The 14901-nt window shown below is 46.6% G+C and overlaps 1 protein-coding gene across 2 annotated transcripts; it reads right to left on the bottom strand.

Annotated features, from left to right (window-relative positions):
* Window positions 1–1150: 1150 nt before the first annotated feature.
* Window positions 1151–14007, bottom strand: LOC308466988 (lysozyme C, milk isozyme-like). 2 transcript variants are annotated; one of them, XM_080988394.1, is made up of 5 exons: window positions 13811–14007; window positions 9696–9891; window positions 7262–7420; window positions 3758–3836; window positions 1151–1292 (listed from the first exon to the last, which is right to left on the bottom strand). In XM_080988394.1, the coding sequence occupies exons 2-5, from the start codon at window positions 9832–9834 to the stop codon at window positions 1226–1228; spliced, it is 444 nt and encodes a 147-aa protein (XP_080844520.1). In that variant the 5' UTR covers window positions 9835–9891; window positions 13811–14007; the 3' UTR covers window positions 1151–1225. The 2 variants fall into 2 exon arrangements, with proteins under 2 accessions (XP_080844520.1, XP_080844519.1); XM_080988393.1 differs by having other exon boundaries at window positions 13842–14006.
* Window positions 14008–14901: the final 894 nt, after the last annotated feature.

The following is a 14901-nucleotide window of genomic DNA, read 5'->3' as shown; positions in this document are numbered from 1 at the left end:
GAGAGAGACAGAGAGAGAGAGAGTCAGTCTGCATGTGCCATCGTGCCCACCTGAGGGAGAAAAATACCTTGGGTCAAATCTGCAGGGAACTGTTTCGAGAACATGTGTAAGCCAAGCTGCCTTGAGGGCTACCCTCACCACCTCCACCTTCAGTTGGCAACACTAGGAAGAATCCTGCACCCATATGTCTCCTGTTTGTGTATAGTTTGTGCCTCCCCTATTATTAAAGGTAAAGGGACCCCTGACCATTAGGTCCAGTCGTGGCCAACTGGGGTTGCGGCGCTCATCTCACTTTACTGGCCGAGGGAGCCGGCATACAGCTTCCAGGTCATGTGGCCAGCATGACTAAGCCGCTTCTGGCCAACCAGAGCAGTGCACGGAAACACCGTTTACCTTCCCGCCGGAGCGGTACCTATTTATCTACTTGCACTTTGACGTGCTTTCGAACTGCTAGGTGGGCAGGAGCTGGGACAGAGCAAGGGGAGCTCACCCTGTCGCGGGGATTCAAACTGCCGATCTTCTGACTGGCAAGTCCTAGGCTCTGTGGTTTAACCCACAGCACCACCCGCGTCCCTCCCCTATTATTAATATTAGTATATTACCCTATACTCACAGGTCTCAGGGCAGCTCACAACAAAAAACCACAATATAAAAACACAAAATACGTAATACAAATAAAAACAAGAACAGCTCAATAATCCCCACCCTCCCCAACACATTTTAAAAGGGCATAAATGCCAATCAGCTGAAGGCCTGGTTAAAGAGGAACTTTTTTTGCCTGGCGCCTAAAGGTGTATAATGAAGGTGACAGCCAAACCTTCCTGGGGAGAGCATTCCACAAATGGGGAGATTCCAATTGTCCTAATCTGCATCAGAGATGGGTAGGGGACCAGTGTAGATGCCATGGATGCAAAGTAATTGAAGATGTGTGTATTTCATACATTTAAGGCACATAACTTCCCACCAAGAATCCTGGGAACTGTGGTTTAATCCTCTGAGAGCTATGACTCCCAGCTCCTTTAATTGCAGTTCCTAGGATTGGAGGGGGGTGTCTGTGAGTGTATGGTGTGTACACAGCATAAATTGCTTCTTCGTTTCATATTTGGATTTTTTTTTTTACCATCCAGGGAAATAACAGGTATAAGAAGCATTTTACAAGAAGAAAAAACCCAAACAGCTCTGTATTGATGACATGAGAGATGGCAAACAGAAGGTAGACAGGTTTTCAGGGCTTACACCCCTTCACCCACTCACGCAGGTCTTGCTTTTCACAGTGCTTTTTCCACTCCTTCCTGCAGAAGGCAAATTGGAGAAAGAGGAAGTCTGTTACCACAATGGCTATTCCTAAGGACAATTTTTCATGCATAGGGATCATAGCATTTTCTCAAACTACAATGCAGTTGCAGACCAAAAGGATTAAACCATAATCCATCCTAGCATGATTCAAGCCACTAAATTCAAGAGAATTCTAGATGCAATTCCAGCAAAGCACACTTACTAAGGGGTAAGTAGTGTTGGACTGACTGGGTAAACATTACTTTCTGAGTAAACATTCATAGGAACTGGTGGCAGGTGTGCACGCGCACGCACACACCCACCCACCCACCCCAGCAAGGCTGTTTGGTGATTTTTATAATGGATCTTGGACTGCACCATTAATTCATAATGTGCCGTTTACACTGAAGGCTCCTGGCTTCCACCTACTGCTCAGTGCACAAGGGGTGTTCCCAGGATACACTGGAATTATCAGGTGAAAATTAGAGGAAGAGTCCTGGGCATTTAACAGTTATGAACAGGTGATAACTTTGGCAAGTGAAGCTTCTTTTGTCACTGCATAACAATACCTGCCGAATTTCACCTACACAGCTATTCAGAAATTGTCTGTGGTTTGCCCTGTTCTCCTTAACATCCAAGTGAGAAGGCTTCCCCCATTAAGTTGGGTTTGTGCTAACATGACATCCTCACACCAGTGGCATTTTAGCTTGTAATTCCTCAGGACAGTGATCTGCGCTATTTATCTTACGTTTTGTTCTCTATGTGTTGAAAATATTGCACAAATAAATGCAACCAAACCACTCAAGTACACAAGAATTCCTGCATGTGTTAAGGAGTCCCATCTTTGGTTAACCATCTGCACTTCTATGACACAGTTACCAACTTTTTTCTGCCAGGAACCCTGTGCCTTTAGCTTCTGCGTAGTAAGTTAGAAATCAGCAGCTGTGGGTTTTTCTGGAACGGCAATTCAGTGATAGAGAAAGCTTCAGCTATGGATTCCTGCCTGTTTCCAGGTTGTGAAAGGCACTCACGGGGGTGATAAGACTTGGCTACTCTACTAACTGGTTTCCTTGGATGCCTCTGACTTAGGCAGCAATATCCGCCCTCCCTTCCCCACAGGTGGGTGGGGTTTGCGGCACCAAGCGGGGCTCACCTGGGCGGGTGCCACCCACCTGCTTGAGCTGGCCTTTGACCCGCCCTCGGCCAGGGAGGACAATGGATGGCCGGCCGAGGGTGGGCCTAAGGCCAAAAGAAAAGAGGCTGACTCCTTGGCTCAAGCCTCTTTTGCTGTTCTTCCTTCCAGGATCACCCACCCACCCTCCCTCAAATTAATAATTTCTTGCTTATTAATTCCAGCCTAGGTCAGTGATCTTCAATTTAATTATTCTTTCTTTACAGGCTAATATTTTGCATTCCAGGTCAGCGGGCACTGCTGCGGTCGTAAGATGGTTGCTGTATTCAGAACCGGGAAGGAATTTCCCCTGCATTGGCAGGTTTCGCCTTCCCCGTAGCAATTTCGTCACAACTTTGGTGGTTTTTAAGCCTTGGCAAGGTAGCCTTTAGTCTAACATCAAGTTGGGGGGGATGCATTCATGGTCCCTCCCCATGCAGCGGCGCTTGCAGGGCCCGTTAAAGGGCAAAACCGGGAGTCCCTGGCCCTAGAGCAGCGGCATGTAGGTCAAACTCCCGGGACGAGGTCGGTGGAAGGGCATGCTGTGTAAGTTTGCGCTTTGCAGTCCCCTCTCACTGGGCCTCAACTGCCTGCATATCCTCAGCCAGGCGGGCTGAGAGGGTTACCTGCCAAGGCGTGTGCCAAGTTTCCCACTTCTGAAGTTCAATAAAGTTGTGGCCAATTTGAACCCATACTCTGGTCTCTTGTCTCATCATTTGAGATAATGGGGTAGGCACCACAGACAGGGTTTAGCGCGTGTGCCCACAAGCAGGAAAACAGAAAATGAGCGTCTCTCCTCCATTAGAGATCCAGCTTGTTTGAAGCCAAATGATTGATCCAGCACTGAAATATGACAATTTATTAGATCAAGCAGGGGAACCAATGCTGTTGGACTCTGGATCCCATCAACCCCAGCCATAAAGACCAAGGGTCAGGATTATGGGAGTTAGTGTCCCAGCAGCTTCTAGAGGCACACAGGACCCCCATGTCTGACTTGGATTTTTTAGTGATAAATAAATCAAAGCAGGCCTGGCTCCTGTGCCTTTAACAGCATCCTGGCACATATAAATTAAGGCCAGGGAGAAGATGTTCCTGTCATAAACTGATAGGAGAAATGCCACCTGCCTGAGACCAGCATGTAAGGCTGTTATAAAAAGCAGTGGGGGGTGTCTGTCAAGACTATTTCAGCAGGAAAGAGAAATACAGCTACAGAGAGAGCAGATCGGTTTTGGTAACGCTGGAACAACCAGGTGAGGGAGGTGTTTGCAGAGTTAGCCCCTAGATGGGGGAAAACAGAAGATGCTCTCATACCAGGTACCCATGCCTTGGGGATCTTTCACAATCCTCTTGACACATAAGATATCATCGTGAATATCCGTATTCAATAAATCTAGAAAAGAGAATGAAAATGTCTGAATGGAAGGGGAAGTGGGCGATTATTATCACAGGGTTAGAATAAACTAAAAGACAAGCTTAAGGCTAATTGCAGAATCAAATCTCCCTAGGATTGCCGCCTCTGACGACATCCTTTAGCAACGCCCATGTAGCAGGAATGGAAGCAGCCCACTTACTCCCTCCCCATTCCTCTCATCAACAAGGGTGGGGGTCAGGGGTGCCAACTTGAATAAAATATTGGGGGGACCTGGTAAACTCCGCCCTGCGTAACCGATCACATGATGCGACACATGCACACCTTTTGAATGGCAATACCCATCAACTTTTTGGGGGAGGGACGGGCCCCTCAAATATTTTATTGGGGGGCCGAAGACCCCTTTGGTCCCTCAGAGTTGGCTCTTACGGGTGGGGTGGCCCATGCCATGAAGCAGGGTAAACTGGGCTGCTTTAGGTAGTGCCCAGGAATTGAAATAAATGGAGGTCGGAAATGGTGTCTGAAATGCAAGATTTTTGAAGTGTTAGTTATCTGACAGTGAGGGAGCAGAGGCAGTTTTAGGGTAGTGCAACTGGCTCCGCCACTCTGGGTGCTGGTGTTGCAGGGGGTGCCGCAACAATGATGTAGAACAGAACGCGAGAGGTGGGCGTGCTGGATTTTAGAGTTGCACAGTTTGCCACTGAAATATGAGAGCCCAAAGCCCACAACTGAGCCCGGCCTTGGCTGGGGAGGGCGGGGAATAAATAAAAATTATTATTATTATTATTATTATTAACTTGGGGGGGGGACCTTTGGAATCATTTGGACTCCTTTTCAGGTGGCAAAGTGTCTTGGGCTACCACAGTTCTTCCTCGTCTGATGTGTAGCACACCTGGAGATATGCTTGTTGCTGCAGGAGGGGCAAGTAAATAAAGCAAACAGATGAAGAGGAGCCTTGTTTGCCTTCTCTCCAGCATAGATTTTTTTATTTTAATATATATATATATACATTGCTTTGGTTTCTACTATTAAACTGGCATTTGTCACTGGCCACAACTTTTAATGAATGAATGGAAGAGCTGTTCCGCCTGGCCTTTGGTTTGGATTCAGTCTGCCCCTTACGTTTCACTCCTCTTATGGTTTTGATCTATGGGCTACTTTTAAAATGAGGCTGCATTTTAAATTGCATTTTAACCTGTATTTTAATTTGGTCCCCCCCACACTATGTTTTTACTATAATTTTACTGGTGTTAGCTGCCCTTAGCCCGGCTCTGGCCGGGGAGGGCGGGGTATAAATAAAATTTGTTGCTGTTGTTGTTGTTGTTGTTATTCTACCCCTGTGTCTCTAGGGTGAAAGGCAGGGTGGCCCCTTACGTGCTGCCAATACAACAAAGGAAATGCATCACCAGCAAAGAGACTCTGATGCTCATAACATTTGTATACGCTAATGTGCATATATAGATGCACATTTAGAAACAATTACGACAATTTAAATAGAAATACATCTCTCCATGGTATAGTGGGGAAGACTGTTGATCAGGCAGTGCCTGGTCAACCTGCTACTAAGTTGCTACTGGCTGGTGGGCATCTTCAGAAACCAGAGTGCACAGAAATGCCATTTACCTTCCCGCTGCAGTGGTACCTATTTATCTACTTGCACTGGTGCGCACGGCAACAACACCTCCTCTGGATCCATCGGTTATGCTAGAGGCAAGGGATTTTCACGGGCTTGGGTGAACCCTTTCCAGCTTCACCCAGGCCCAGGAAGTGGATCGCAGCTGGCCAGCATATTTGGCCAATGGCAAGTAGACTGCGTCCCTTCACTTAAAGAAGGTCAATCTCTAGGGGAGTGCTGAGTATTTTATTTTTTTTTCTGAAAAGGGCCAAATAAGTTTTGACGTGGGTGGTGCTGTGGTCTAAACCACTGAGCCTAGGGCTTGCCGATCAGAAGGTCAGCAGTTCGAATCCCCGTGATGGGGTGAGCTCTCGTTGCTCGGTCCCTGCTCCTGCCAACCTAGCAGTTCGAAAGCATGCCAGTGCAAGGAGATAAATAGGTACCACTCCAGCGGGAAGGTAAACGGTGTTTCCATGTGCTGCTTTGGTTCACCAGAAGCGGCTTAGTCATGCTGGCCGCATAACCGAGAAAAACTGTCTGCAGACAAACGCTGGCTCCCTCGGCCAGTAAAGCGAGATGAGCGCTGCAACCCCAGAGTCGTCCATGACTGGACTTAACAGTCAGGGGTCCCTTTACCTTTACCTTTACTCTATCTGAATGGGGGAGCTGCTTTTAGATCAAATTGCTGAAACAGCAAAGCTGACTGTGTGGATGTAAAAATCAGTTCACACTTTGCCCAGTTCCATCACGATGGCTAAAATGCTTTGTTACTAAAGATGGACAAATCTGTCAGTTTTCCAAGTGTCTCATTTTTCCAAGCTTAAATTCAGTTCTCCACATTTCCACAACATTATGCAATCACCACCACCATCATCCTTGTGAAAATCTGCCAGCATTTTAGTACTTTAAGGATTGTTGTTAGGTATTGCAATTAGATTATGAATCACTTGTAATGAGCGCTTGAAAGCACATTACAAAATATTAGGCACTTGATCAGCTGCTAAGGTATTAGCAGCCAGCAGGTGGTGCTGTTGTAACATACCTTCGTTACCTGAACAAGAAAATCGTTGATGGACGTAATTGCTGAAATGGCAAACCTTACAGTCTGCATGTAAAAATTAGGGACAGGACAGTTTGACTAGTTCCAATGTAAAAACACTTGAATACAAACCAAATAGTCGGGGTTTTTGGAGGTGGAATAGGAAAAGCTCAGCATTTACTCCTGCATTATCCTTGAACCAGCTGCCAGTCTTTTGCAGCCTATGAACTCTTATGAAACAGCTTACTGGCATTCTGAACAAGAGTAAGTTATCCTTAAAAAAAAAAAAGATCATCTTCTGCCTACATTTATGAGCTGGAAGATTATGTTTGGATGTGTTAGCAATTTTAATATAACAATATTAATTTATATTTTTGAGCTGCATTGTTGTGTTTGGAGGGATCAATATTTTAACATAAAAATGTGAATTCAGCAATGTGTTATTACTGACAAGACTAAAAATGTGCTTACTAACCTAAGAGGTATAATGCTATTAAATCAAGCTCTGTTTTAATATGAAAATATAAAACAAAAATGTCAGGAAAGGCCAGTAGTATGTATCCCAAGGACTGGGAGGCTGTGACCCTCCAAGTTTTTGCTTCAATCAACCCCCACCGTTGGCCATGTTGGGTTGGGGCTGGTGATAGCTTGAATAACATCTGGACAGCACCAGGTTCCACACCTCTAACATAGCATTTAGCAAGCTGTTCCATTTTCGGCAGCACCCCATCATTTTGCCTGTCCCCTCTGGCACAGTGCCACCGTGGCGGAGGGAGGCAGGAAGGAACTCACCTGTGCAAGACATGGAGCAAAGGTTCTCTGAAAGGGTACCTTCATCTTTACACCACCAGCCATTGTTGATATGGAAGATGCCATAGTCTTTAGTGCCATCCTTGCGCCTGTCAACAGCCTCTGTGTCGAAGCCAGTCTCAAAAAATGACATGCAGATCCCTTCAGGGAGAAGAATGGAAGTTATACTCTGTAATAGCGGCCAATTTATTGTTCCAAAAAGGCTGGGGATGGGAGCAGTTGGAAAAGGAGGAGCTGCAATCCAGGGGCAAAGCTGCTGCAGATTACTAAAATATAAATCACGTTTCAAAAGACCACCAAATCGCCACAAACTTTAAATGGATTTTCATTGGATTGGATTAAATTTGGAGAGAGTTTTTTGGGGAAAGTGGTGAGGCAAAGCAAAACAGCCTAGAACACATGAGACAAGCGGAAAACCGCCCAAAGAAGTGTGCACAAGCCCTCAGCCAAAGTCTGCCCTTTCAGCTCAAAAACCGTGATGCACATCTTCGAGGATGTGCTGCCGGGTGAATCAATTGACGTGTGCTGTAATCTCACCCCCCAAAAACACTTTTTTTAGGGTGCAAGAGCGCAGCTCCCAAAATGGCCGCCATGATTGCGTGTGAAAAAACAGGATGTCCCATTTTTTTCTGAGGCACTTGGTGGGTATGAAGTCTTCGTTCCTCAAATACATGTAGGGACGGAGACATTTGCTATTTTTTCTTTCACTACAGCACATTTTACAAATCATACAAGAATCCTCCAAATCTGGGGTAAGAAAAAGGCTTTACCAAGCCTCCAGGTTTCCTTCATGATGGTTGTCCTGTCAGGTCAGGGTCCAGTGGGAGTTTTCCCCATCCTCAGGTGAAAAGCAGGTCAGCTGTGGCTAGGAGAGCTGGGGGTGTGTGGTGTGTGTGTGTGTGTGTGTGTGTGTGTGTGAAGACCCTACTGACTGGCATGTCCCAAGATAAATTTGGTGACTGAGGCAGCAAGTAACGAGGCACCATCTGCCAGGAATTTTCCCTGCAAGAGGCCCTGTAACGTACAGGTGGAAAACTTGCAATCCCCCAGACATTGTTGCACATCAGCTGCTATCATCCCTGCTCATTGGTCTTTGGCTGGCTGAAGCTGTGAGGAGTCGGGAGTGCAACATCATCTTGGGGCAACAGGTTCTCCAGCCCTGCTGTAATGTAATTGGGCTATGACCTGTAGCTCAAACCTCAGGAGCATGTTTTATTCCTGGAAAAAGCAGGGAGAGACACAGAGGAAGACTGAGAGTATAACTGTGGGAACTGGTGAAGCACCGATTACAACTTAAGAGGTGAAGAAGGTTCCATCTAGAAATTTGGAAACAAAGGTAGCTCTCAGATTGCTTTTATACAGTGCTTTTCTTTAAAGAAGAAAAAGTTGCAGGTGATGCAGACCTTTGAGTAACCCCAGAAAAAAGCACTGTTTTTATGTACTGTCAGGTGACTCTATGGAAAAAATCCAGTCTAACATAGGATGAAGCTGTGCAGGTCTACAACAGAACTGATAGACTCAGAATCTGCAGAAAACCCAAATTGCTATATGTTCGAATTCAGTGTTAAATAGACAATTTTCCTGGGTTATCATCATCATTATTTTATTTATACCTCACCCATCTGGCTGGGTTTCCCCAGCTACACTGGGAGGCTTCCAACAGAACACTAAAAACAGAATAAAACTTCAAACATTAAAACTCCCTAAATAGGGCTGCCTTCAGATGTCTTCTAAAAGTCAGATAGTTGTTTTTTTCCTTGTCATCTGATGGGATGGCGTTCCACAGGGTGGGCACCACCACCGAGAAGGCTCTCCACCTGGTTCTCGCAGGGAGGAAATTGCCAGAAGGCCCTTGGCGCTGGACCTCAGTGTCTGGGCTGAACAATGGGGATGGAGACACACCTTCAAGGATAGTGGGCCAAGGCCATTTAGGGATTTAAAGCTCAGCACCAACACTTTGAATGTGGCAATGCAAAGAAAAAAGAAAAAAGTGTTCAGACACAGTCTGGGAAAGCTTGGAACTGTGCCTAGATAGAGCAGGGAAAAGGCGAGTGTGGATGAGCCCTGTGTCAGATCCGTGTACCTTCCATTTGTGTAATAGAAATCTGCTTCCAGAGAGGATCATCTCATGTTGCCTTATGGCAATGCTGGCTCAGAGCAAGAATGGGGAGTAGAGAAGCATTCATTCAGAGAGGCATTCATTCATTCATTCATTAGGTCTTCAGATAATGGAGTGCTTTGCGGAAGCATTCATAAGAAGGAAGCTGGGACAGGTTTTAGGCCAAAGCAAATAAATTGCCACCCTCTCATGGACGTAGAGACAAGGAAATGGTGTCTGGAAAGACCATGGTTGTTATCTCACTCCTTCCTCCCCACAACATTTGAAATATGCTCTGCGTTGAGAAGCTACACTCACAGTTGGCCAGGCTGTACCCCTCATATCCATCCAGTCCGCTAACTTTCAGCACGTGGTACAACTCGCAGCGACCAAAGATCTTGGCTTGCACAGTGACGGCAAAGCATGTGAGGAGGAGGGTCTGTAATAAGTGGATCATCGTCTTAGCTGCTTAAATGTGATGGGAGGGAGTTGACAAAACCTCTGAAGTTAACTCCTTTAGGGAGAAGCAGAAAAACAGGAAGGTTGGCTCAAACAGGGGACAAGAGACATAATGCTTTAAGAGTGACAGAGGTTGGAAACGCCCCTGCCCTCTCAAAATAATACATTTTTTCTGTCCTGGGCAATCTCTGGGTAGGTTTTTCAGCATTGTTCAGTTTGTACCAGGAAAATGCCAGCTGGAATGAACACTTTTTGGCTAGTACCAATCACCCCCCAACCAATTCCTTGGGATATTTATGAGGGATGAACTTATATACTGTATGTATAAATGCCCATTTGAAGCTCTAAATCAACAGGGATGGGGAAAGTGTTCTTGGACTCCAACTCCAATAATCCCTTAGCATTGGTCATGCTGGCTGAGGCTGATGGGAGCTGGAGTCCAACAACATCTGCAATAATAATAATAATAATAATAATAATAATAATAATAATAATATATAACAACAACAACAACAACAACAACAACAACAGCAGCGGCGGCAGCAGCAGCAGCAGCAACTTATTATTTGTACCCCACCCATCTGGCTGGGCCTCCCCAGCCACTCTGGGGAGTGTTGGCTTCCAACAAAGATTAAAAACACAAGGGCACACATTCCCCATCTCTAATTAAACAAAAGCAGATGATTGGGCTGAAGTACAAGGCTTTTCATCTATCTTTCCCTGACCCTTCAAATGAATCTAGCTCTCAGTCTCTTCCTTTGAGGTAGTAGGGAGAGAGCTACATGTTATGTCAAAGGTAAGCTAAGGCAAGGGACGCGGGTGGCCTAGGACTTGCCGATCAGAAGGTTGGCGGTTTGAATCCCTGTGACGGGGTGAGCTCCCGTTGCTCGGTCCCTGCTCCTGCCAACCTAGCAGTTCGAAAGCACGTCAAAGTGCAAGTAGATAAATAGGTACCGCTCCAGCAGGAAGGTAAACGGTGTTTCCGTGCGCTGCTCTGGTTCGCCAGAAGTGGCTTAGTCATGCTGGCCACATGACCCAGAAGCTGTACGCCGGCTCCCTTGGCCAGTAAAGCGAGATGAGCGCCGCAACCCCAGAGTCGGCCACGACTGGACCTAACAGTCAGGGGTCCCTTTACCTTTACGTTTACCCCGCCCATCTGGCTGGGCCTCCCCAGCCACTCTGGGCGGCTTCCAAGAAAGATTAAAAATACAAGGGCACACATTCCCCATCCCTACTTTAAACAAAAGCAGATGGTTGGGCTGAAGTACAAGGCTTTTCATCTATCTTTCCCTGACCCTTCAAATGAATCTGGCTCTCAGTCTCTTCCTTGGAGGTAGAAGGGAGAGAGTTGCATGTTATGTCAAAGGTAAGCTAAGGCAAGGCGCAGAGAAGCTGTCAGCTTTACTGGGTGTGAAATGTGCTTAGCCACCTTGTGATTCTGAGTTGGAAATACATCAGTATATAACTGTCCAACTTCCACTCATCCACATTATTTGAACACAAACAATGCCCTCCGTTGAGGAGCTGCATTCACAAATGGCCTGGCTATGATCTTAGGAACACAGACTCCCAATCTCATGTTACTTGTATAGTATGAATGTGGAGATGAGGTTGCTTTTTGCAGAGGAAAAGCATCAGGTGGGAGGAGGCCTGATTCACCCTTCCCCTAGGCACTACTTTACTCCTACTCCTTACTCCTACTCCTTTCTTTTCCCAGCTTCATCAAAGGCCAGAAAAAAAGCACAGCTGGAAGAAAAGTCTGAGGGAGAAAGTGGTAGGTAGGATTAGATATCACCCCTCCCACCTACTGCTTCTCCCCTTTCAGATGCTTCCTCCGTAGGATAGAGCCCGGCTTTGCTAATATAATATGTATTTCTAGAATGAGATAATGTGGTTCTTGGTGATAGTGGGATGGCTTCAGAAACCAGGCAGCAGTGAAAGTCAACAGTGAGGAGTCATCTGACAATAAGGCAAGATCTGAGACTAGGCTGAACCACAGGAGGAGAACTGGCTGTGACAACTGTCTTCAAGGCACCCATTACTGTCTCAAACACCAATAGTTCATGTGACACTATGAAAAAGGCAGGGGACCAGGTCTAAGATCACAGCCTTTCTAGCGAGCAGCTGCTAGGAGTCAATACAAAGCTGCCAAAAACTAAAAGATAAGCAGTGTAATATGTATATTTGGCCTAGGAGCCCAAATGGTGCCAGATCAGTGGACGTAGCAGGTGGAAAGGAGGATGCTGAACCTTCTGCCCCTACTTTTCCCTTGCAACCCTCCCTGTGCCATGAAACAAATACACCTTTGGAATCCCGCCCAGGGTAAAAGCATCTGGTGGAGTAAGTAACCAGGGGAAATCAGAGGGTAGGGGCAGGGTTAGGCAGCACTTGCCCACCATATTTGTGAGGTGAGTCACAACCTCCCTTGCTGCTTTTCAGCTTGTAGACGACAAGCCGGGTTCCCACACCCAGCCCTACTGCCAGCCACATGTTGCAAGGCCCGGATTAATCAGGCAGAATACTACCTGAACTTTTCTTCCTTAGATCTTCCACGGGGAAAAGAAGCTAACAAAATGGCTAAGCCTAGCAGGTAACTCTATTGATCTCTGTTTTTTTTATTTTCGGTTTGAACATTTATTTTATGGAAGAAGACGGGGGATACTTTAAATAGCTACATACATAATAAATGAAAACATATACAAACTCTGGGATGGAATGCCCAAAAGGTCTGTGATTCTGAACCAGTCTGGAATCCTTATGCCCCATCCTGTTCCCAGTTTCTGTGTCCAGACCTTGCTCAAGTGACTGCTTTGTATTCCACCAGAGGACAGACATGGCTAGCTCCAGAGGGTAGCAGGGGTGGGCATCTGCTGGGAACCCAAGACCAGCAAGGGGCCCATTTACATTATGAGCACCCAAAATATTGGTGGTAAAGGTAAAGGTAAAGGGACCCCTGACCGTTAGGTCCAGTCATGACCGACTCTGGGGTTGTGGCGCTCATCTCGCTTTATTGGCCAAGGGAGCCGGCGTACAGCTTCCAGGTCATGTGGCCAGCATGACTAAGCCACTTCTGGTGAAACCAGAGCAGCACACGGAAACGCCGTTTACCTTCCCGCTGGAGCGGTACCTATTTATCTACTTGCATTTTGATGTGCTTTTGAACTGCTAGGTTGGCAGGAAATACTGGTGGTAAAAAAGGTAAAGGTACCCCTGCCCGTACGGGCCAATCGTGTCCGACTCTAGGGTTGTGCGCCCATCTCACTTAAGAGGCCGGGAGCTGGCGCTGTCCGGAGACACTTCCGGGTCACGTGGCCAGCGTGACGAAGCTGCTCTGGCGAGCCAGCACCAACGCAGCACACGGAAAAGCCGTTTACCTTCCCGCTATAAAGCGGTACCTATTTATCTACTTGTACTTAAGTGTGCTTTCGAACTGCTAGGTGGGCAGGAGCTGGGACCGAAAGACGGGAGCTCACCTCGCCGCGGGGATTCGAACCGCCGACCATACGATCGGCAAGTCCTAGGCACTGAGGTTTTACCCACATCGCCACCCGCGTCAATACTGGTGGTAGTGTGTGGGAATTCCTGTTCTGTGCAGCTTAAGGGGGTCCATTGAAGGTACCTTTCTGGAAGACACACACCCCTTAAATCCTGGGAGAGGATAAGTGGCAGCAATATTCCCAACAAGATTTAAAATAATAATAATTATTATTATTTATACCCTGCCCTCCCCAGCCAAGACCGGGCTCAGGCGGCTAACACCAAATATAAAAACAATTGATTAGAATACAATGAATTTTAAGAGCGTTTGTTGGAATTGCTCTCTTTTCTTATGCATTGTAAAATGAAGACAAATATCAGAGATGTGGTTGCCCTCTCTTAATGACATGCTTCCCCTCAAACTTCCCAGCAGATGGAGCTGCAGGGCAGCTTCCAGAAAGCAAAAACTACCGGTAGTTACTGTTCCCAAGTCCCACCTAGGTATCCCCATCACCCTGTTCAGCTCACGGTTTGCAAGAAGAGGATGAGAAGGTTTGCAAGAAGCTGGCCAGGGAAGCAAGGATGTCCTTCTTCACAAGGGGAAAAGCAGAGTGGGAGAGGCCAGGGAAGCCACCGTGGCTTTTGCATGGAAGCTGCTGCCATCAGGTTCTGACCCCTCTTCCTCTTCCATTTAGAACTTTTGAGGAATTCCAGAACTCCCTGAAAACTGACTATGAGATCATTTCATCTGAGGACACAAGAGGCCAACCCAAAGGCACTGTTTACCACAAACAGCACCTTCAGGTGCAAACAGCAGGCAGGGCAGGAGTGGCGGGGGATGGGGGTGCTCCACAGGAAAATATTGTGGGCCCCAATCCAGATCTAGCTGCTTTGTCTTTAAAATTAAGCATGCTGCTAAAAAGAGTCTGAAGGTGTTTTGGCTATTAGATCGCAAAGCTAGCTGCCAGTCATATATGTTAATAATAGTAATAATGATAATAATTTTTATTTATACCCCACTCTCCTCAGCCAGAGCCAGGCTCAGGGCGGCTAACACCAGTAAAATTACAATAAAAGCATAATAGGGGAAAAAACAAACCAATTTAAAATACAGGTTAAAATGCAATTTAAAATGCAGCCTCATTTTATAAGTAGCCCATAAATCAAAACCGTAAGGGGAAGGAAACAGAAGGGTCAGACTGAGTCCAAACCAAAGGCCAGGTGGAACAGCTCTGTCTTACAGGCCCTGTGGAAAGATGTCAAGTCCCGCAGGGCCCTAGTCTCTTGTGACAGAGCATTCCACCAAGTCGGGGCCAGTACTGAAAAGGCCCTGGCCCTAGTTGAGACCAATCTAACCACCTTGCGACTTGGGACCTCCAAAGTGTTGTCATTTGTGGACCTTAAGGTCCTCTGCGGGGCAACAAGGCACAAAAAAACCCCTCAAGAAATGTTTGCACATGTAGCTGAACAAGCGTGACACATCACACTCCAGAGCTCACCATATGCAGCCAGCTCTGGTTCGTTCTTTCTGGACAAGCAGCTCCTCTTGCCGTTCTCCCCACAATCCTGCCCTGCCATATTGCCCACC

Source organism: Podarcis pityusensis, assembly GCF_964106645.2.
Source record: "Podarcis pityusensis genome assembly, chromosome: 17".
In the NCBI taxonomy this organism is placed as follows: Eukaryota; Metazoa; Chordata; class Lepidosauria; order Squamata; family Lacertidae; genus Podarcis; species Podarcis pityusensis.
This window is presented reverse-complemented; position numbering and strand designations above follow the sequence as displayed.

Bases quoted from the DNA above. Each gene is read 5' to 3' on its own strand.
- LOC308466988 (XM_080988394.1), bottom strand. From the start codon at position 9,834: ATGATCCACTTATTACAGACCCTCCTCCTCACATGCTTTGCCGTCACT. The intron at 7,421-9,695 runs GTGAGTGTAGCT...TTCTCCCTGAAG, and splicing joins GGGGTACAGCCTGGCCAACT to GGATCTGCATGTCATTTTTT. The intron at 1,293-3,757 runs GTATGAGAGCAT...TGCCTTCTGCAG, and splicing joins CCCCAAGGCATGGGTACCTG to GAAGGAGTGGAAAAAGCACT.